We start from the raw sequence: 24,732 nt of genomic DNA, 5'->3' as shown, positions 1-24,732 counted from the left end.
ACATGATTTAAAACCACTTCCCTATTATTGTATGTTCAAAAAACAAAAGTATCATTTAATTGCCGATATAGAATTGTAAGCACAGCATGTATAATATCATATCACAGGGCTTTAGTTTGTGACACCTTCAAAGTGGAGCCAATGTGGCCAATAATGGTATATATTTCCGACAAGGCAAATTTCTGTGTTTCTACTTCTTTCCTGTCTTTATTACCTTCATGTCACCGACAGATAAGAAAGTTCTGATTTAAACGTCGATAAAAGGAAGAGCCCTCCACAGTGCAAAGCCAGTGAAAGCTGATTAGCACAGGATGGCACCACTTTCCTATCACATCAAGTGCTAGCCTAGCACAGTGAGGAGCAGTTAAGCATTAGCTTAGCCAAGCGAAACAAACCCAGCAGTCTATTTTCCCCAAAGGGGGAGAGTGTAAGCTAAGGCAAGCGCTAACGTGGCATTTTCCAACTCGCTTCATGGAGTGAACCACGTAACTTCCAAGAAGTCATTAAAAAGAGAGAGTTGAGAGAGGATCCAACTGACACATTGTTAGAATGTTGATGGCACGTTTAATCACTGTTTTGTGTGACTGCAGTGCTTGAGCATTGGCAGATGACAGCAGCCTTATGTCTGTCTGATGATTTAAGACGTTCTCGCTCTCTGAGTTTTCAGTGAACGATTAGAATCAGTCCAGGTGTCAGAATGATTCCACACACACATTTTCTGTGTGAAAAAAAAAACTTGTCATTTCTAATTACTTGAAAATTGTCTGAAATTTAGGTAATTACAATGAGTAATGATAATCCAATATAATATTGATCAGTGGAGGTCGTTTAGCTTTTAGTGAGGTCACAGTTCCAGAGAAGCTGCACAGCAGCAGGGACGATGTTTGGAGCTTCTTCATCGGCAGAATAGAATGTAAATCTGTGACCACAGTTGAGGTGAATGATACACATTAGCAAGTTTAGGGGTATTAACAGGAGCATAGTTTAAGAAGTCATTAATGTGTAAATGGATTTTAAGGTGTCATTACTGGCTTTGTCAGACTTTCTGTTTGAGGGTATTAACACACTCTATAAAGGCTGTTTGATCAGTAAAAGTTCTGGCATCCATCACACCACTGTGGTCACCAGATTAAAAACCATCTGTTTCCTGCTGGGTTCAAAATTAAGCCTTTAATGAAATAGAATTTCAAAGGTGCAAAAAGCACATTTTTTCCCCAACCTAACCATGTAATGTTTGTTTGGGGGGTAGGAGGGTTCAAACTTAAAAATGCTGGTGCAGGTGTGTGAGTGAGAGCAAGCTGTATTGGTGTATCTGTTGATTTGATGCTTTCATTGTCTGTACTGTACGGTATTATCGTGTGTGTGTGTGTGTGTGTGTGTGAGAGAGAGAGAGAGAGAGAGAGAGTGTTTCAGGACCCCTTAAAAGTGAGATGCTACATCTTAAGGGGCTATCCTTCAGTGCATTCAAATTAAATTCAGGATATTTATGTAAACATACAGATAGAAGAGTAAGCACAAAATATTTGAATAATTTGGTCCCTGTGAAAATTATAAAATATATAAGTGTTTAAAGTATATTTAAATAATACCACAGGGACCGTCAACACATTCGATCATTTATTTAATTTAAAAAACAACAACAAATAGCCTAATATCTCCCCCTTTAAGGCAAATTGAATTCACCCCCACATCATGTCAATGGGACTGTATAAGCCTCCATTTCTTGATGAGCTTGTCAGTATGTAGACTCATTATTCTGCTAAAATGTACACCTCTGGTTCAGCTTTCAAACAGATGGACTCACATTATCTTGTAGTACTTTCTGATATGATGCAGAATTTGTAGCAGCAGGGTCCCCAGGGCAGCACCACCACCACCATGCTTCACAGCTCAAGCTCTTCCCATCTTTGGTCTATGTTACTCTTCCACAGCCAGGCATGTCTTTCTTTGATTACACTGTCCAAAGCACATCATTCCAAAAGGCCTAATTTTTGACTACATATATATTTATTGGCTAACTGGTGGTGTGAAGAGATGCCGGCAGAAAAGATGTGACATAAAAGCTGATGAAAGAAACAAAAGAAAACCTGCACCTAGCACAAATACCAAGAGGCAAAGGAAAGAAAGAGCACATCGGGACAACATCAAACACATAAAAAAAAAAATTTGAAAAAAATGGGATGACATGAAACAGGCTGCAGAAAAAAACTGACAAGGAACAGATGAAGTGACAAGACTGCACACAAGCAGGGGAAAACAATCAGATAAGAAACCAGTTAAAGAGAGGAATGAAAACACAAGGAAGTACAGCTTTCAAAATAAAAAAGGAAGCACCACTCTTATTCACATTTTCAAAATTAAAAAGCCAAAAAACCGTGCACCATGGCTCCATCCTATAGTGCCCATACTACACTAGAAAAAGTGATCCATGTGTGGTTGACTAAAACAATGCAGTATGCCAAAAGAGATGACACCAAATACTTCAATGATGAGGCGTTCAGTCATCGGCACCTGATGTGGAATGATTGGATGGTGTGATGAATGTAGGGCTGTACTTCCTGCTTTTCATGTGATTGATCTCTCTCTTTTTTAAAAAAAATTTTTGGATAGAATGCACGTAAAATGTCAGTTTGTGGCGTCCTCTTATCACATTTTATGAGCTGGCACGGCTTCAAAGAGCAATCATGAATGTAACCTGGCTGTTTCTTTGCATACAATATATGCAGTTTTACATTTGAGGTGATTTGAGAGAAGTGTGTCACTCACTCTGTGTGTGTATATCTCAGGAAAATCAATCACAGCTGTAAAGATAACCCATTCAGATATCAGCCGTTACCAGTTCGGTACATAAAGAACTGCCTTGTATCATATTTTCTGCTTCAGCGTAACTTCCGACCGTTATTTACAGCAGGCGGGAAAGAGTGTGTGTTCACAGGTTGTCGTCCATGTTTGTGTGCGGTTCAGTATAGACTCAGCAGCTCAGTGAGGTTAAACGCAGTTCTTCTTCTCTCCTCTTCTAATCAATTGCTCAAAACTACAAAAAAACACAAACCTATCCTCCAGTAGCTCTCATAGAATAAAACTTGTGCACATCCCTTCCTCGTGACCCCTCGTTTGGCAGACACGCAGGTAAAAATGTAAACCTGTGTGCCCACTGTACCTCCCTTGCCATTTTTGTTCTATTTTCTAATGCCAGTCTTTGTCTCCTCAGACCTCTGCCCTTGTGCAGATACTAAAGGTTTTTATTGATCGTCCACGAACCCCGTCTGACTCCAGTCTGATCCTTTCAAGCTAAGACTTTTCATGAAACCCTGCACATTTAGTGTCCCACATGTTCCAAGGTCATTGAAATTGTGCAGATTTAAAAGGAATAGAGGCAGAAGAGGAGAGGTTTCAATGAGGTCTTTTGTACATTACAATAAATGTGTCCTATGGAGGTTCTCTCTCTCCATCATATGAAATGCTGCTAGTCTACAGCTTCCTTCCTTTATTAAACATACCTTCCTTTGATAGGACATTTGCTGACTGGGGTCTTGTATTTTTTTATTCAGTCATATTTAGTTTTCTGAAGATGAACTGCAGGGAGCTGCCGCACAGACAGAATAATTTGAGGATCTTTTGCATCGCGCAAGCACTAAATGAAGAGCCATTTGGGATCAGAAAGAAATTGGTCTCACTGCTAAGCTGGGCCAAATGAACTGGCCTCCTAGAAAGAGGCAGAATTCCTATCGCTGCTGTGGATCCACGGCATGATTTAAACCTTCAGACCAGCTATGATTTGTTGACAAAGCTCAGAATGGAACTTCTGATGCTCACATCACATTTATACTCTCACAGATTTGTGAATTATTTGTTTCATGCACACTGATATGTGTGACACTGTCATTCAGGCAACATGAATTTTAAAGTATTGTGTTGATACCTGCAGCATGATTTTTTTTTTTTAGTTTTTTTCCAATGCAAATCACTTGACTCATCATGACAGGCAGCATGACAACTCACAACCTCACTCTGTTTTTGAATGACTAACCTTATAACTGGTGTTTTAATGCCTGAACCAAGCCACAAGTGAAATATCTGGTGAAAGTGACGTTCACAGCGGTCGTGAAAAAATAAATAAATGAATGGTCCTGTAAGGTGGACTCAGGACTTCTGGGTACATTTAATTACATATCTATTTAACATAAGCCTGTGTAGAATCCGCAGGTAAGAATTTGGTGACCGTCTGTTTGCCTCCAATGCTGACATCATCCAAAATGTATTTTATTGATCTGAACCTTATGTCATGAAAGTATCAGTATCAGCTAGCTGTGCTTCAGAGCTATGATGGCCCCGCTCTGCACGCCTCCTCTTACATGGGAACTCGTATGGAGCTGAGCAATTATCCCCCCCCCACACAGTCCTCCAAGGGCCTGCATGTGCCTGGTCTCTGGCACTGTGTGCATTTTAGCCGATCACTTTATGCAGCAGCTCATGTTACGCAGAGCTTGGAAAGTGCTCATGAGTATCCCTTTCACAGCTGTGTTGTTGAACAGTTGAGTATATGCTCAGTGTGTTTGAGGCAGCTTTACACAGATTCAGAGGGAAAGCCGTGGAGACGGATTCACAGACGCACAAACACAACTAAAACAACAGCGTGCCCGCAATAAAAAGGTCCACGGCTGCAGCTGTTATAGAGATAATGCATCTACCATTTCATCCTCATCTATTTCTGTATTATTTCTTTGTAAATCAGACTTTAAAGAAATCTCTTTTACACGAACACGCCCACTTGCACACAATCGCGAGCAGGCATTTAGCCCAGACACGTACTTAACATATGCAGACGCACGCTTATTCAGCTAATGTCTGTGGCTGTCTGAGCTCCTGGTTAATAACTGTTTGTTCTTCTTTGCAGATGCCGGCTCAGGATCAGGAGACGATGGTAAAAATACTCACCTCTTCCTCCCCTACATGCACTTTCCTTTATATATTTCCATCTACCTGCTGTCTTTCTGCATGTTTTTGTAATAAATTAGCAAGGTGAACTTAGAAATAACTCAGGATCAGAGTTTTCTGACTCATGTCCTGGCTGTGTCCATGCAGTGTGGACAGGTCTGTGCAGGTCTGTGGACAATGTTCACACAGAACACTTTGATGTATTTAAGTAGTTTAAATGCATAAAAAAAGTTCATCTTTTATGTTTGCACAGCAATGCAACAGGAGAAAGCCCAAGCAGGAGTGTTTACATGAAAGTTTATTACATCCCAGGCGCTAGAGTTATTTAAATGTCTTTGCTCACAGCTTCTGGATTCATTGTAATGCAGCATTTGCTATAATAACAAACTAAAGGCTGCTTCCTCCTAAGCAATTTCCAAATGTGAGAAATATTAATTTTATGCTAAAATTATATTAAAATTAAACTAAAAATAACCATGTTCATTTAGTGAAAATATGACTACAAATATATATAAATATGACTTATAATACAAATATATACAAATATAGATATATGTAGGATGCATGTTAATCTGAAGAGACCTTGTTAATTTAGGTATTTGTAGTAATATTTTCACTAAATTAACATGGTCTCTTCAGATTTCTATTCTTACACAATAAGTGTTTTTTTTGGATTTCCAAAATAAAACACATTTGCTCTGCCTCTGTAGTTTTTCTGCTTGAAGACACTCTAGCTGCGGGCTACGTAAAGGAGCATGGTTTTCATCAAGCTGCCTGTTTTCTCAGATTGTGTCTGTGGGCATCATTGCAATTGATAAACACTGAAAGAAGACAGCTGGGGGAGAGTGACAAGTGCAGTGTGGGTTGATTGTATGACGGTTGAGAGGAGCGTATGGCTGCGAGTGCCTTTTTATAAATAACTTTTGTGTGAGTAACTAATGATGGAGAAGCTCCAGCTGATTAACAACGTGTCTTTCAGCTAAGACTCTAATTTGTTGCCTAATTGACTAACAAGACTCAGTGCTAACACGAGGACAGACAGTACACAGGCAGGAGTCAAGTTCGTCTGTCAGTGTTTGTACCTATGCATATATTTACACTCACCCATCTCCGTGCCTCCTCTGTGTGTGTGTGTGTGCGTGTGTTCACCCATGCAGTTCCTTCATTAACTCCCATGCATGGATCTCCTCCAAGCATATATGAGAGAGAGAGATTGAAAAGAGATTAGTCCCCTCAAAAAAAAGGCAGCAGACAGACAGATGAACGAGCGGAAATGAAACTGGTGTTGGGTCAGCCATAGAGAGAGACAAGGAGAAGGATGTGTTGGTGGTGGTGGGGGGGGGGTGTATAGCAAAGAAATAGCCTGAGGAAAGTTGGAAAATAGATAAGAGAGCAGAGGAAACAGAAGCAGTGATACAGGGAGAGAAAGGAGGGAGCAACACAGCAGCTAGAAGCAGCAGTAAGCAGGAAAACAATGGACTATACATTTTTATATACATGTATGACCACTTAAGACAGTAAGAAGAATTGCTTACAATATAGATTATGAAATCTGATATTAGCATTATGGTTTCTTTGTGGTGCCGGACTGTGTAGTGAGCAAGGACCACACTTCCTACAGCTGAAAATAAGGTTGCTCTTCTATTAATGTTCTTCAAAATGGCAAGGGAAAGAACCTTCATTCATAAGTGTTCTATATTAAGGACAGTGGCCTGCTTAGAAGAACAGTGCACTTCATTTTGTAAGGAGTATAATTAACCAACATTTATTGCTGGTCATAAGTTTTTACTAGCAGCCATATTTTAAAAAGACTCTTCCTTTGTTATGTTATTAGAGAAACGGAGTATAATGTTCTGATCTGCCTGAGGGTGCAGGACATGATAGAAAACATGAAGATAGAAAATGCTAAATGAAAAGGGTAAACATTGTTTTTATAGGTCAACCAAGTTAACTGATGAGTCAGGGTGTATGTGCTGCAGGCTGCTTGATTACTGAAGAGCCTCAGGTGGGCAAATGGAGGAGCAGGATACCAGTGCTACACCCCCGCAGAGACGCACAAACACATAAAGGAAAGATAGGGACCATTAAATAGATATAACTAAGGACAAAGATTCTGTGATGTCACCGTTGGGTTTCTAAAGTGCCATTTTAATCTGTGCGGAAGGCTCCGACCATTGCCATGCTGGCAGCCATAGACACAGTCCAAATACAGGCAAGAAGGCAGCTTGTCCTGTGATTCATCACCCACCTGTCACTCAAAGCAGCCTTAATTTAGGTCCTAATATAATAAAATAAGAAAGAATAAAAAGAAAGAAATAGCTACACTGTTTCTGTACAGAGGCAACCCCTGGAGGCTGCAGGATGAACTGCAGTTTCTCATGTCTCAGCCCCAGAGGTTGCGGCTTAAGGACCACAAAACACACTTTTAGTGTGTTCTTGGATGTCTGTCTCTGTCCCTGCTGGCTTTGGTTCTTTTTTTTGGATGATAAAATTTGTATTCGGTGCTCCCCTGACTGAGCTCTGTGTCCAAGCAACAGGCACTTTGTTTCATTCACAAGATGTTCTCTACCAATTTTGTCTAACACACCAAGTCCCACTCCAAACAACACATATGACATATGAGTGCAGATAGGTGGCAGATATGCAACTTCCTTCCCAGCATGAAGCTAATGACACAGGATAAAAAGTTACACAGCAGTAATGAAGGGTGTAGTATCGGGCAAAGATGAAGAAAAGTATCTTTGTGCACATTAAAATAGGACTATTGTCCTCTAAAGAGAAGCAAGTGCGAAGGATTGTCTCTCTGCGTCCCCAGGAAAGCTCATTATGAACGCTCACCTTCTTGGACCTCTGAGTGGTTTAAAGTAGAAGCTTGAGAATTGTCCTTATTCTCAAACTGTCATATAAATCTGATGAATTGATCATTTGAGGGGGGAAAAGAGACAATTAAGAAAAAATAGCTCAGGGGCAGAGAGGGCATTTGTGCAGTAGAAGAGTGAGAGGGGAAAGGAGAGGGCAAGGACGAGAGGAGGAGAAACACAAACACACCCTATAAAGATAGAATCATAGCAGAGGTCAGAACAGATGGAGAGATACAGTAGTAGACATGGAGGCGGAAGAACGAGGGGATCTGGTGGAGGTGGAAGGAGCTGCTGGTGTTTTATGAGCAGGGGGGAAGGTTAAAGCAAGTGGTTGTAAAAGGCAGGTTGGGAGTTGTATTGAAGGAGGCAGCAGTGGAGAGCCGTCCCGATGAAAATCAAATATATTTTAATGGCCAATGATAAATCTACACACATAAAAACCTGGGTCAGTTTCATTGGCTGTGGATGTGTGTGTATGTGCAGACCAGCGGCGGTGCATGCGAGAGTGTGTTCTCTTGTGTGTTTTTGCTTGATTTATCTGATAAGTGAGAACACAAGTGCAGAGAGATGCCCTTTGGACATGAGTCTAGTCACATGGCCCCTTTAGTCAGAATCAGACATTTGTCCAAATCAAATTGCACAGAGGACAAATTGAATTTCACTCACATGATCACAGAAAGACAAAAGGCAACCAAAAGTCTAAAAGATAGACTCTTGTCCAAAGTGTAAGTTGTAAAGAAGACAGTCGGCGCATTTAGCCACACTGTATGGCAGCGTCTGCAGAGCTGGAGAGATAAAAGGCTGAGTCTGAGACACTTTATGATATCACATCTGAAAAATGAGCTGGAATGATGTAGGGGGGGAGGAGGGAAAAAAAAGTGGCACAGCCTCATGGATGATGCTCCAGCACTCTGCACAGACTGAAATACCTAAGTGATGTTTGGATGGATTGCCATTAAATTTTGTGCAGGCAATAGCTGATCATCAAATACATGTCAGTGCCACAGAGAGAGAATACATGTAGCTCACCCCTTAGTAACTACCATGTGTGACAGACACACACTGTCATGCAGTTGTATGCCTCTGCTTGCCAGGAAGATAGTGGGTTGATATTTGAGCTTTTGGATATGAATACATTAGCACTTCTTATTTGTATGTGATTATTATAAGAATTCATCACAGTGACCTTTGACATTCAGTTTCTCAAAGTTAACATTTGTGCCACAAAAGACTACTGCAGGATGTCCATGAGGATAAAAGCATCCATAACTATTGAATGAATGAGCACCAGTGTATGTCAATGTCGACCCTTTTTACTTGGTTGTTGTACTTTACATGAAGTTTGACATTATTAACACCAGTCTAAAAAAAGTGTGAGCAGCACTCAGCTCACATTCTCACATTCTGAAGATTGTTATTCTTACAGAAATTACCATGGAGATGTCCAGCCGTGCATTTTTATGATTTTATTGAGAAAATCCTGTTTTTCTGTTGTATGTTTGTTGTATGCTAGCTACCAGTATAACTATAAATGCAGTAAAAAATTCTATTTTGAAAATCTATACATGTATAAATTGGAAGAATCACATAGCAAACACCAAGCAGAACTGGCTCTAACTCTGTTTAGGAGTCAGCTGGACCTTCCTGCCACCAATCCCTAAAGTCAAAGATTGAAACTCTGTCATGCTCCACGGGCTGCGGGCATTGAAGTGACCTAATTTCGCTGCAGTTTCAAAGGTAACTCTTATCTAAATTAAGTGCTTTGTCAAGGTCAAAACAGTGTCCCGTAACTTATCAGAGCCATTTTTCAGTTTGAATGGTAAAAAAAGACGACTCCATTATGAGTCCTGTGCAGCAGGCACAGCGCATCAGGGCTGTCTATAGTCTAATTACCAGTATTTATGGGCCATTCTTTGAAGTGTCTCTCAGTCTATTCAGCTACCTGATTTTCTTTGTGTGACTCTTTAATTATCCTCCTTTTTTTAAGGAACTCATCCTTCAGTACTATATTCAAATTAAATTCTATATTCTATATAAATGTATTTTTATATAAGAATATCCGATTTATATTCCTAAAATGGCTCCATGTCTCCACTGTTTTTTTAACATTCATTTTTCTTTGTGTTGACTAGAAAACATAAACAATGCACTTGGCATAATTGAAATACAATATAGCCTGATTGGGGTAATTAATCTAATGATCAGACCCACAACACTATAGATTTGCAAGTACTTCATTAATTTGAATTAGGGTCATGGCTCCACTATAGTGCAATTATGAATTCAATATCAATTGATCTTCTCTAGTCAATATGCAGCAGTGCACAAACGAAAATGCTTGTGCGATGTAGAGTCCTACACTTTATTTTTGTCCATTCCCCAAACATTGTGGAGCAAACTGTCTGACCACAATACATGACCACTGGATAGAATAGGATAGGATAGAATAGAAGGTGAGTTGCTGAGGTAGCTGGTTGGCCTATGGTTCCCCTGCCAATGGTTCCATCCAGTCCTGCATCAGCAGCCTCCACAGTGACTAGCTGCTGCCCCACTCAAACTGATATTACTATGGTAACCAAGTTAGAGGTTTAGGGAAGTGAGTAATCTAATCTTCCCACTTTGTGGCACAGTGATAAGGCTCACCACAGCCAGCCCACCCGTGTGTGTGTGTTTGTGTGTGTCCTATTCAGTTATTCTATGCTGCACGTCTTACACACACACACACAAAACCTATCTAGCCAATATGTTCCAGTCTAATAGGCAGGTGAAAGCCGAAGGGCAGATAGGCTTCCAGCCTTGTTGAAAAGTCTGAAACTTACTGAATCTGACATTCACATTCACATTAAAGGGCCACTCTTTATTACAGAGAGGGGAAAAGGGTCTTGTTGTTTCAAGATCTTCATGTCTGCCCAACCAATGGAAATAATCATTTTGTTGAAGAGACATGGTCTGATGAAACATATTTGGCGTACAAATGCTGGCATTGACCTTTTCCCCTAATAAAGCCTCATACCGATGCCAAAGTTTAGTCTGACTGCTGGGGTTAGTGCACATCTTCTGCAGCAGTTCAGAGAGCAAGGCACTGGAGGTCAAAGTCATAGACGGGTGTGTGCTCATGCAGGAAACCAACAATATGGTAGCTAACCTTAAATCTCGATATTTGCTCTTGACTTGACCAAAGGGGCTACACAACAGAATGCAGAATGCACACTTTATCCTTTATCACCTGAGAGTCCATGCCAAAGTTTAAACTGATGTCAAACTACACTGAGCTTTTTGTGTTTTAGTCTCTTGGTTGTTGTCTCCCATTGTTATTTTTATTGTCACTAAAGGGACGTTTCAGACATATTAAATTACTGTTTAACCGCCTCACTGTCTGGGATGTACCCGGCTCTTGTCCATTGACAGCACCCCCCATGACCCTGTGCAGGACAAAGCATGTTCAGAGACATTTTTTTCTACCACTACAAATCATCATCAAAGTTGTCAATGCATCAGTTTACGTTATATTGTTTATGAAATATTTAACACCTCCACTGCTGGCTGTAGCTGCTGTGTGGATTTTCAGGCTATCGAACCTTATATCTTGTACAAACGTTTGTTCTTTCTCAGGCTAGGCTAATAGCTTTTTAGCATGGCTGTAGTGGTCATATTGTTGTTAAATATTTGCCTCCTAATGGAAAGTCTTAATCCCCTCTGGATTAATAAAGGAGTTCTGATTTCTTGGTCCATGTCACTGTCGGCTGAAACATGGAATTAACTGAAAAGTCTGCGTAAAACCGAACATATGTACAGTTTCTAGGAGAAAACGTGATTAAATTCACAACAGCCGTGTGTAAAATAACAAAGACAAACCTGCATACTGACGGTGCAGGACTGATGACTCAGCATATATATTAATCTGTGCTTAAAGTATACTGCATGCTGGCTTCTACCTGCAATATGAATAGTTATTTACTGTTGTCATGGCTGATTGAAAGTTAGCAGTATATGACAGAAAACAACCCTCTCATAGCACATGAGATGAAGGGCATTAAAGTTTAATGTAATGTATATCAAGATAGTTCTCAACACATCTATCTCCCGGTCTCACGGAGCATACGTTCATGCGGAGCACATAGAAAAGCCTGACAGATAAGCCTTTATTTTGGCATGGGGATAACAACGTAATCTAGACCAAGAGGGATAGGATCTGCAAATGAGATAGAGGCAAAGTCGTTAGATCCCTTCATCCACACACGCTCACTCTCTCCTTTCCCATCTCTCACCCTGCTGGTTTGCTTTTCGCTCATCTCTCTGTGGGAACGTATCCAATCATACCACTCTGAAATGATTATTGAAATTTCCTGCTAGTGTGTGTGTGTGTGGCCATGTGCACAGCTCTGAATGAGATGAGTTGGAGTGGTGTGGCGGTTTTGAGGTGCAGACGGTATCTGGTTGTGAGAAGGGAATGTAAACTGCAAGTGGCAGCCGCCGTGTGTCAGAGCTATCAGTGGAGGTGGGTGAAAAGTGGGACGGGAATCTGATGAGAATAGCAGGGTCACCTCTGGGCCAGCCTTCACTCTCAACCGGCATCAGGGGTTTTATTGTCATATATTTTTTTTGTCATCGCGAAATAAATGGAATGGCGGCTGAGACAGCGAGGCGGCCTCCCAAAAGGGGGGAAGAAAGATTGCGTCAAGTCGAGGCCCACAGAAATGGAGGCACGGGCAGATACTGGGTTAGAGAGACGGGGAGGTTTGGACTTTTTTTCTGTAATGGCAGGATTTGAGTGGGGATTAAGAGAGGGAACAGGGGATTCAGGTGGGCACTTTAGGAAAGAATATGAGCAGTGTCATGTGAGGAAGATGGGGTGTGTGTGTGTGTGTGTGTTGGGGGGGGGCATGAAGGGGAAAAAACAGTAAAAGCGCACATATAGCAGCAATATCTCATAATGTCACAACACAATAAAACAATATGACATATTGTATCTCCATCTTCCGCACAGACCTGGCATGCTATACATCAGCTCAGTGATATTCAGTTATAGTGTCCCATAACAACCATCTGGCTGTATACAGACTTACAGTGTTACTGTCATGGCTGTAAAGACTGTACTCAGGGAAACAGATAGGATGTCCCAGATAAATGAAGGCTCATAATCCTTCATGTAGCGGCGGTGGAGACATCCGCCCGCCCTTTTGGCCCCTTCCCTGGGGATTTTATAGGCCATGCCTTCTTATGTAACAGAGATGAAATCCTTTGTAATTGTACGATGGCACTTCTCTCAAATTCTCTGCATCAGGATTTAAAAATACTGTCACTGTTTGTCACTGTTATTGGTATTACACTTGTCACCATGGTGATGATCTTGTTAGGTTTGTTTCTTTATTTTCATAGAGTGTATTTCAGCTCCAACTCATGTGCTTTTTACAGTTTGTCCTTCCCACCCTCCCTGATTATTTTTTTCCACTTGGTCAAGTCCCAGGTTTTTGTTATCACACTGCCTGTCATTTCCTTTGTCACCAGCGAGCTAGCATAGCTCATTAGAGACCGCGTGTGCCTACATGATGCTAGCGAAGCAATTTGAGCTCGCAGAGATGTGTTGGCCTCAATTTCAGGTGGGAAGAATGTAAAAAAAACATTGAAGTGCAAAAGAAAGCAGAAAGAGGTAAGGCTTCTATCTCTGGTGGGTCATTCTAGCCAGGATAAGAACATTTTCTCATTTGCTTTAAGATAATTGCAGCAGATATTATTCTGCTGATGCTCAGTTAAGCAACAAACCAGGACAGGTCATTTTATATTCACAGCTATATGGTATAATATCTGCTGGGCACCATGTAGCCTTATTTTTTTCTCATGTTATTATTTCCACTAATATAATAAGCCACAAGAGTGAAGCAGATAATTATCTTACAGCCGAGCAGTACCCACAGGGGAGGCCTGAAAAAAATTGAGCCAAATGTGGAAGTTCATGGAACGGCCACTAGAGGCTCACACCCAAAGCATCAATGTTTATAGACGTTTGTGTTTAAATGACCAACTTTACAGCAGCAATGAACAGTTTTAGTTCATCTGTTTGTGCTGTCTGCGCTGATCTCTAACTCAGCTATTGTCATCATCTCAGCGATTGCAGACACATTCATGCACGCGTTTGTGTGCGCACTCACAACCGACGTACACGCTGAGCAAAGAAGTGAAGTTCACTTCCCTAAATGAGGATACATAAACAATGACAGTGATTTGTTACTAGGCTTCTCGGCCCAATCACTCAATCAGTCTTGAAATTGTGCATAATATGGCTTCTAACAACCAGTTCATTTAATGTGCCCATTATTTCATTAAATAAAGAAACAACAACTAGTGATGCAATTGCTGATAACTATAATTCTAGTCATAATAAATGATGTAACATAAAAAAACAGAAAAGCAGTGTGTGACATCAGCAGTGCTATCATCCATGTGTTGTATGGTAGGAGATGGGATGTGATGTTATGGTATAACTACACTATTAACCCCACCTGACAGAATTTTAAGAATATGTTCCCACTGTGACAGTACAAAAAAATGGTTTTGGTTTCTATATATTTTTTTTTCATTCCAGACAACATCCTATTTAAATTATATTAAAGACTAAAAATGTCTATAATTGAGGGTCAAACAGGTCTTTCGGAGTAGCAGGTGCACAGAGTCCTGCCCTCCACATCTTTGCCTGTTTTAGATTAGCTGGGAGGAGCACATGATTTGAACTGACAGTACAAACCCAACACTCACACTCGTCTCTGACCTGACTGCACAAAGCAGCAACCTGAGAGAACTGAACACAATTAAAACGGGTAAAACAAAAATCAAATGATAAATGTGCAGAAATTGTAGATGCAAATGTTTGTTAACTAAAAACACTAATTCCTATTCCTATGCATCTGAACTCGTACACCAAAGCAGACATTTCGGATTCCTCTCATCCACGGTGGAAATGAGCTTTCCGCTCGCTCTCCGGAGGCCTTCCACGGCGTTGGGCTCCAAATGTAAACATCTGAAGGCTGTTTATTTGCGTGCCTCAGCGCTCCTCTCAGGAGGAGTGGGTGAATCCCCTGGTGGAATCGAAATATGGGGAAAACTGTGTGCATGCTAAAGGCTTTGTGTTTTGAGAGCAGAACTTATATATGTGAGCTTTGGGAAAGCCCCGGCGTGGCTGGAGGTTTGTTTACATCAGAGAGGCAGGATCAGCTTGATGGCTGCCATGACATATTGGCAGATTGACACTTTGACTTGTTTATTTACAAAACAAATGAAACAAAATAATGCATAATGAAGCTAAGACTAGCAACAATTTTATTTACAAGGGCCTTTCAGTATTACAGTAATAGAAAAGGAATACATTCATACATGCGAGTGACACACTTTTTCTTTTGTCCTTTACACATTTTTTTTAGCCTAAAATCAATCAAGCTCTTTTTATAAATCCCAAAATACCTCTCCTTGAGTCTGTGTATTCAACAGTAATTTGTAGGTAGAGATAATAGTGAGCCTCTGAGTCACATCCTCAAAGACGTCTTATTTAGGTTTTTCTCTATGGAGCAATGGGTATCTGCTGCATCTCTGCTGCTGTTCTTCCTGTAATAAGGAAGAAAATAAATGTTTTCTTTTTAATACTGCTATAACAACCAATGAACCTGCTGGTCACACCTGACAGGCAACATCCATTCAAGAGTGAAGTCTATATTTGGAGTCTAAACAGGTAGAATGTTTAAATTTGTCAAGAGAGGAACATTTTAAGAAGGTACATAACACACTGAATAGAAAATGGAATGTTTCAGTGTATGTGCCTCAAGGTGAAGCCTCAAGACAGTGTGTGTGTTTATGCGTACAACCTTTATTGCGATGTGTCTTTGTTATCCAGGTGTGCAATTCTATTCTGTCATACAATGACTGAAGATAAAGCAGAAAGATGTTCATGAAATTTGCTGCTGCAGCAGTTTTTTTTTATTATTTTAATTTGGTGTATAGCAAGGCTAAACCTTCTCAATAGTTGTTGAATATATTGTGTTCCTGCTGGTAGACAGGAGGTGTGTGTGTGACGCTGGTAGGCCCTAACCCTAATACAGCTGCAAAACTCAGAGGAAGGAGGCAGGTAGAGGCAACATGGCGGACTTTCACTTAGGTTCAAGTCCCCTGACACCACAAGCTGTTTTGTTTTCAGCTCTCAGTCTAAGTTTTGTTTTTAATCGTGGATTAAAAAAAATAAACACTCTGAGTAATACATTTACATGCTACATTTCTCTGATAAGGATGGACTGCTTTCTTTAAAAGGCAGTTTTTAATCCAGAGCTAAATTGTGTGTGAATTTAGTAAACATTTCCATGTGAATGCTAACGCCCTGCTCTCCGTGGTATGCATGTAAATAAGAGTTACCTGTAGGTTTGAAAGGGCTCATGGCTCATTTGTATTCTTAGTCAAAAGTAGACCTTGCTGCCATGTTTCTTTACACACTGCAGCTCCCTTCTTTTGTTTTCCTCCAGCTCCTTTGCTCTCACCTGGTTTGCTTCCCATTTCTCTGCTCCCCGTGTCTCTCTCTTTAGCCCTGGCCAATCCTCCCTGGTGGTCTTGTGCACACAAGATTAGCCATTAGCTCTTCCTCCTCCACCCCCGAGACCAAACCGTGCCACCGCTCGCTGCCCGTCCGGCTGTCCAAGGCTCCACTCCAACACTCAGCGGTCGTGAGATTGGCCCCACAAGGCTGGGGGCGGGATTAGATGCGGCACGCTCAGTGGGCAGCCAGCTGACACCGGTGGAGTGGGTAGAGAGAGTTGTTGCGGGCTGGAAGCTGACATTTCCTGAGATTTTAGTCAGTGCTGCATAATGGTGCAAGCAGGTGATGAGGACAGCAGGGGCACCGCCGTGCCAAAATCACCAATGTTTGTCTTTGCCCAAGGAGAGAGGGAGATGGAGGCTATCAGGGTGTGTGTGTTCAAAGGTGTTAGTACAGGTGCGAAACCAGCCAGGAAAAAGGGCACTTTCATTGCTTGTTTTGCTCATTCCAGTATACTATACATTGAGGCATTGAGGTCCTTGTAGTTTGATGTAAACAGGTGTATCTATAATTGAAAGAAATTGAAGTCTAACATGACTTTTTAAGCTTGTTTTTTTCCCCAGAAAGATGATGTGCAAGACAGAAATCTATTGTTTGGAGCCAGACAAAAACCATTGAAATTGATTGAGGGACTCAAAGCAGCAAAATTGCATGCAGACAAACCCATGCTGGTGTTTGAACCTGTATGCACTTGTAGAGTAGGTCTGTTAACAGTAGTATGGTTCCTGCAGCAGACTATTCTCTGCATCATTGTTTTCAGTGTTGCCTAAAAAATCCTCTGTGACTTCTTGGTGCCACAACAACACCCTGTTTCCTTGAGAATTTATTTTAGAGGTGTGGGGTCGGCATTACTGCATGACTGCTGGCTCCAACAGCTTTGTTGATGATGTGCACATGAAGCGTTGCATTATATTAAAGTCATTTGTGTAATTATTATGTGCAGTTAAAGTGGCATTTCTCCTCCTGCACCCTGGAAGCTTTTGTGAATGCATATTTTAGATACACACAGCATATTTATTTCTTTTCTCTTTTTTTGTATTACAAGTGATAGGAGTGCTTCTGAATGGCTCAGAGCAATAAGGAGCAGAAGGGAAATGGAGTGTCTGAAACAACGGCTGGATGCTGAATGCACAAAAGCTTTTTAATAGCAGCTTTGCTGTATTTCTATAGTGTAGCAGTGTTGTAGCAGATCACAAGCCAGTGTAATGTGAAAAGGAAACCTTTTTTTTTTTTTGAAAGCTGCATTACCATAGCAGCCAGTCAATGCAGGCCTTGGAGTGTGAAAGAGTCTGCGTTAATTTGTTAATGAGTGGATGTTGGAGAAGGTTTTCACTAAAGTAAAGGCCCACTAATGCCTTAAAGAACTCTTCAGGGGCACTGGCACCCATTTTCATACTGTATATTATGTATATAACAACACATTAATATATGTAGATTTCAACACTTGACATTTACAAGTACTTAATTCAGCTAAGAGCAATCTTATGCTTTAGAGATTTACACAAAAATGTAACGCTACGTCTTTGTCTCCTTGTGTTCCCTGTCATTGTGTTGCCTGAGAGGTACACATAAAAGATTAAAAAGAGGCGTTTTGCTGCTTTTAATCATTAATCAGTTCATGCTTTTTGGGAGGTATTTGAAAAGAAAGATACAACTATGCTCCAGAATGCACAGAGCAAATGTCTGACATCAGTCCGCTTTGCTGTGAGATAATAGTTCAAAGCCAATGGCTCAAAGTAATACGGCACTCCATCATGTGGAGAAAAATGACTTTTTATTACGCACTATGTGATTATCAGCTCCTCGACAACCGAACAAAGGCTACTCGTGTTGCTGCAGCCAGGCTAGCCCTCGGTAATAACTACAACAAATGACACAGTATATAATTACACTGCTGGTGGTAGCATTAGCTTACAGAAACACTCATTAGTCAGCTGCTGCCTTGTTCATTTGCCATGTGGGCTCACTATACTTGCAAGGAGAGCGCTCTGGTGTGTTGCCAGCTGAATGGTCAGGACATAGATAAGCAGTAAAATATGGATGAATGGGTCTCAGGTTCCAGATGGGGCTGGATGTTATGTTGTGGTAGAGTCAGTTGCTTCAGCACCTCTAGTGTTGAGGTGGAGAACACCACACCTACACAGGGAAAGGATGAACTATACATGACCTTTAAGAGAGTGGGATGCGACACACGTGTTTAGTTTTTGTAGCTGACTATTGACTTTTTGTTTGCAGGCATTGTGTTGCTTTTATTTTCCGACAAAGTTAGATCCTTGTGTGAGATTAGAAACGAATCCATTTTACCAGGCGGTGTGTACTTTCAGTGAACAAGGTGGTTTTTAGGCCAATCACTGTGCTGTGAGGGGAAGGATTTATACAAGAAAATAAAAAAAATACCAACATGCTAACTGCTACTGTCTAACTTTCAAAAGAACCATCTCTGCTGAGTGCTGCCCTGCCAGCCTGGATTCCATGAAAAATGGGACGAATGACCATTCTTAAGTCATTTCACATGTTATTACTGTGTAATTTTAGCCTTTCTTGTGTCATTTCATGCCACTTTAGTTCCTGGTCCCGATACGTGCTGACAGCAGCAGAAGGGCTTCGGTATTCCTTTTCCACAATGTTATGTATGTGTGTGTTCTCTACCTGACCCCTGACCCTGTTTTTACCACCTAAATACCAAGTCAAAATGAAGAATTACTAATTGAAAATGAAGCTATATATTTCTATACATCTATATCACTGAGGCCTCACACACCGCTCATCACCACAGGTGTTTCCCCTTAGTTTGCCAGGTAAGACCTCTTCTCAGGACTCGGCTTGATTGACACCTACCTTGTTTTATTGTTGTCAGCTGTCAGGCAGTGCGTATCTGTTGTGTTTATTGGAATATTTATCATATTGGAAATTCAGTTCTCCGTCAGTGTTCCTATAATACATCCTGTTTGCTCATCATTTTTTGAAAAGGTTTTGCTAGTGAGCCCATACAAGCCACATTTGGACAGGATATTTTATTTTACTCAACAAGAGTCCGTCACAAATTTGGACAGAAACTTGGACAGAAAAAGATTGAGAGAGGGTTGGAACTCACAGCCGGCTCATTCCTGTATATATTGTCCACATTGTGCCAAGAGTAAATATGCCAGGGTTAGAGAGGCCTGGCTGCTTGTGCGAGCTGAGAGGGAAATTAATTGAATTTCCAACGAGCATGCTGATGTGAGATATGAATAGGAAATTCAAAATATGCGAGCGGTGTGTGCAAGAGGACAAACAATGGTGTAATAACGGGAAAGGGGAGGAAGACAAAAGATAGAAAACACTGGCTAACCAATAGCGATCGCTTGAATTTTGCCTCGGTGGTGCTAGCTGTCACATTTATACCGAAAAAAAGGACTTGAAATTAAGCGTGAGTGATTTAGTGTGGTTGATTTGAAAGAGAAAAAATCCCTTTTACAGCCTAATAGACAGTGAGTGCTGTGGGCGAGAGCTGTGGCTTTGTCAGAGTGCATTAGAAAAATCAAACTTAAAATAGATGAGGGTGTCCTCTTTAGGGAGGAAAAAGCCTGCATTGCTTTCTTGCCTGTGATATTTGAAATCCGATGAGACTTGCTTAAGGCTAGTTCAGCATATTTCTGGATCTTGTCTGGGACACACAACACATGAGGGGCTGCTCTGTATAAACTAGTGCAAACATAGAAAAGATGCAAAGTGTTTCAACTCCAGACTTTTTTACAGTTTTTAAGTTTGGCTTTTTCAATGATTATATAAAGAAACAACACATTCGCATAATACAGACTCATGACTCCTGTGACTGCCAATGCATCTATTTTGAAACTCATCCTGCCCTTTGCTGCTCTAAAAAAATGAAACAGCTCCAAATTGTCATTGATCTATTATAGTTTCAATTCCTCTTGTGTACTGACTGATTTGTGTCACAGCACAGAGGCAACAAAAAAGCGGCTCTCAGTACTAATATTATACATTATTAATCCTCTCTATTATTTGCCTTGCAAGTCAGCTAGATTCTTGTGAGATGTGTGAGATCACAAACTGACAAAATCCATCTTGGCAGGCTTTAAGCTCTTGTGGTCCAACCACAGGTGGAATGGACCTGTCAGCATCTTGTGGGGAAAGGGGATTGACAGTTAGGGGAGAGTTTTAGGTGTGATGACAAGTTTTTGAGCACCCATCACTGAGGCACCATGGGAGAGAAGAACAGAAGGCCAAATCATTCCAAAGCAGGAAAGAAAAAGATAGATAAAGTTTTTAGAAGCATAATTCCTCTTTTTAACCCATTAAGAAATACAGTGGACTGCATAGAATGTACTGCAGGTTGGTAGGAGACAGGGGCATCTTTATCCAGGACTCTCCATTGGCTGTACTCTGGGCCTCCTGAATCTCCTTGCGTCCTTATTTAAATAAATAGAAAGTAAAGTTTTCTCCTAATGACACCTTCAGTAAAGTTAATGCAGTACAGCTAGAAGTTAAGAAGCGTACTTTTGCCTTTTTGCCATGGAATGTAAATAAAATGTGCTCAGTGTCCTCATTCCCACCCTCTGAAAGCACGGTTTGATGGGTTTTATGTCACGTCGCTGTCGCACTACTTCACGCAATGTGTGTTTTGTCTTTCCGTGCCAATGCCCACCAAGCTTTTTGATGGTATCATTATTTATATCACAGTCATTATTGTCCCATGCCTGATTCATTTTGTCATTTGCGTCACTGGAACAACCGCCCTTGGCTCACATGTTGGAGAAAGCGTGGCTTCTCCTCATTGGTCTTATGGCTGACAAATGACTTTGTGAAAAGCGATATGGTCTCCTGCAGCAAAAAAAAAAAAAAAAAGGATAGAAATTGAATCCCAGCCTCTGTCGGCAGTCTCATCTGTCATCTTTTCAATATTGATGTCCATTATGTATATGGATTATTTGGCTGTCTTCTGTTCTCTGGCCCAGCTCGCCCTGTCAGATGGGCCACTTGGGGCAGCGGCCTGTTGATAATGTCATTTTGATTGATGGCTTTCATAGTTTAATTGTCAGCACGGTCCTATTTTAATGGAGCTCCCCACACAACAGAGAGATTATATCTTAGATGAGGCCGGGTTCAAACTGTGTGTACCGGTTGTGCACTGTGATGCTGATACATTGTGACTGTGGGATAGATTCTGTATCATCATCCCAGGCCCATTATCAGCTATTTGGCTCATGTTCATTGCTTCCTGTATCACCTTTCATGGATCACATGTCCTGTTACGGGAAGAAAACAGCCTTTGGCAACATTTATCACACCTGCCAATAGGCATAATTTTGTTTTGCTGGCATGGTATATTCATTTTGCAACCTGTGTACAAGCCTGGGTGCAACTATAAAGTTATAACTAGAAGTCTTCGTGAAGGTTGTGTGTGTTATAGTTTGAAAGAATGCTAATTTTATTTTTATTTTTACCTTTGTGGAGGGTGCAGTATGTGCTGCTAAGAGGTGCTCTGAAGTTTTTTTGTATCTCAGTTATTAATGAGGACAGGGAAGCACTGAATGTGTTAACTTTTGTTAACTTTTGGAACCCCAAGGTGTTTTTTAGTTCTGTTATTTAGTCTATACTAATATATTTTTTTCATTAATAGTGGAAACCAGTAGGAGCTACATGCTCCAACCCCTAAAAAAGCAGATTATCCATGTAGTTCTGCTAATCAGCTGTACATTGGCTGATGATCAGCCCCAAACAAATGTTGTAATTTTTGTCATGTGACTTTTGTGCACAAGCAAGTCAACCCTAGATCTCCAGTTGGGTTGAGGAGTACAGAGTTACAGATTCTCGATTTATTTTTCCTATATTTTTATGGAATAAGATGGTTTGATGATGATGAAGATGTCGCTATTCTTAAGCCGACATTTGATTATATTTTCCAGCAAAGCCATAAGTCATACATGATGCATTTGAAGACCATTGGAAATTTCAGGTCAGATGATTTGTTGTTTTAAATATTGGCTATTAATAAGAAAAAATATATACATGTCTAAACCTTTCAAAGCACCGAGGATTAAATAATTTTTCACTTAAGCTAATCCCCAGATGTCCTTGTTAGCTTGCAATTGGGACTCCGTGTTGAGTTATGTAATATGATATTATTATGGCCAAACCAATTAGTCAAATCCTCCAGGGAGAATGCATAAATTGCTACAAACGTGAAGTCTGGAACGTTTTGAAGGGTGATTCGGTAACAATGGTGAACTGTGTGGGGTTTGTGCTGTAGCCATTCTCAGCCATATGTGGAATACATGCGCCAGCATCTCTCTCATCCCTCTCCACTCCTCTCCATCTCTCCCTAGTGTGTTTGCAACCAAGGTCGTATTGGTCTTGCTCTGTTTTTCAGGGGTGTGTGGGCTTCATTCATCATCCCTATGATAGCAGCACACAAGAGTGCCCTAAATCTCCCGCCTGTGTTTGGGTGTGTGTCTCTGGTGTGTGCATGTTGCTGTGTGTGCTTACTGAAAGAAATGGTTTCTCATTCCCTCGTGCTTGCTAAAATGAATGATCCTTTGTTTCTGCTCTCTCTTAAAATCCCTTTTTTTATTCCACTGATGTATCTACATAGAGACATACAGCTGTCCTTGTACATATAGCACAGAAGGAAAAGTGCAACTACACAGCTTTATACAGATACCTAGCACAAGGTAGTGTCGCAGTGATAGTTGAAAGAAACGAAGTCCGGTCAATAGTTACTATAAGCACTTTTGGCAGCAGCTACAGCCTTGGGCTGATATCAATATGTCTAACAGGTTGCATGGTGAGTGTAAAATCTGGATTGAGACAGAAAATGGTTGTTTTGCAGTCACTACACTCACATTTCTGCCATAATCTGGGCTATCGAAATCATCTATTCAAAACATAGAATCAGTCCATTCAGTCTCATGCATGGCCTCTGGGTAATATTACCTATGATGTTATTGGAGGTTTTTCAGCAGCGACAGGTGAATCATGCCAGAGTCTCCCCTCTCAGCCATGAAACCCTGTAGCACGCTCAATTGACTCATTACAGCCTCTTTACTGCTGTCCTTTTCTGCTCTGACACCGTCTGAGGATGGCCCACTTGTATGTGAAGACCATTCATGTCCTTTGTGAGGTTTGTGAGGAACAAATGGATATTTTCAGTGCATGATGTGGACAGAATTGAAATGTTTTCGCTTGCTTACCCTGTTGCTTTATGACTCCTGCACATCTAAACTAGACTGGATGAAACATGTTATTAGAGATATATAAAGAGCCACTGTTACACATGTGGTGTCTAGAAAATGGCTGCCCTGTCACACATGCAGCACACAGTGGGAGACGTTCCATGTGATGCATGTTCTCACTACTGGAAATACTGGAAGAGAGACAAGGAGGACTGTGCTAATATGTACTGAAGCTGTAATTAGTACTAGCAATGCAATTAAAAGAGTAAAAGGCAATTTTCAGTACATGCAAAGAGGACAAAGCATCCTTTCTGTGGTGGCCTAGATTACACCCAGGGGTCTTTGCGTCATCTCATTCCATTACAAGCTAAAGGCCTAGCAGCCATAGTTCAACATCATCATCTGGACAATCGTTGAATGTATATAAACATGGACAGCGTGACTCTGCCCCCACCCATTGTACAAATATGGGGCCAAAACATCTCATTGGTGGTCACAGCCATGTTGGAAGAAGATGCCATCTTGGAGCCAGAGTCTGTGCAGTAGAGGAAGAGGTGAAAGATTAAACAGCATTGCTGCTTCTTTGCCCACACAGTGGGTTTCTGTGTTAGGTAGCGTGGCTGCTCAAATGGCTGCTGAACACAACATTACTTGCTCCCTTTTTAGCCAAAAACAACTCATTAAATGCAAACATATTGACAAAATGAGCACTTTAATCCAGATTAGCATGACAAGAACCAGCTAACAAGCCTTAAAGCGTATCTGGGATTCATTTATTTCAGGAGTATTTTTAATTTTTAGGTGGTTCCAGGTCCCATCCACTAATATAGAGGAGGCTGCCAGCCACCAGGTGACAATCAAGATGTTTTTGTCGTCACTGTTGGGGTGTCATGTTTTCTGTTTTTATATACAGTCCATGATTAACACACAGGCCTGATTGGCCATTATGTTGACTTTGGAGCAGGGTTCTAGCAGGACAGAGTGTTTCATTGACTGAAGCTGACTTAACAACAGCTCTCCCACGCTTGCGTGTAAAGGCCGTAAAGTGCAGTCACAAGTTAGCTTTTCACTTTTGTTGTTTATTTTGGCAAAAATAAAATCACATTATGCCAGAATATTGTCTGGTTAGTTGTTTAATCTCACACGTACTTGACCCTGAATATTTTCTTTTGAGTTTCAAGCACAT

The 24,732-nt window shown here is 40.9% G+C and overlaps 1 protein-coding gene across 1 annotated transcript in view; it reads left to right on the top strand.

The window, feature by feature from the left end:
• Positions 1-24,732, top strand: part of tmeff2a (transmembrane protein with EGF-like and two follistatin-like domains 2a) — a 92,898-nt gene that overhangs the window by 43,816 nt on the left and 24,350 nt on the right. Inside the window, exon 4 of the mRNA XM_028393848.1 lies at positions 4,898-4,924. Coding sequence (XP_028249649.1) covers positions 4,898-4,924 — 27 coding nt within the window. The remainder of the gene's footprint in view (positions 1-4,897; positions 4,925-24,732) is intronic.

The sequence above is a fragment of the Parambassis ranga genome, chromosome 21 (assembly GCF_900634625.1).
Source record: "Parambassis ranga chromosome 21, fParRan2.1, whole genome shotgun sequence".
NCBI classification, from domain to species: Eukaryota; Metazoa; Chordata; class Actinopteri; family Ambassidae; genus Parambassis; species Parambassis ranga.
Note: the sequence above shows the minus strand (reverse complement) of the source record. Positions and strands in the feature narration are given on the sequence as shown.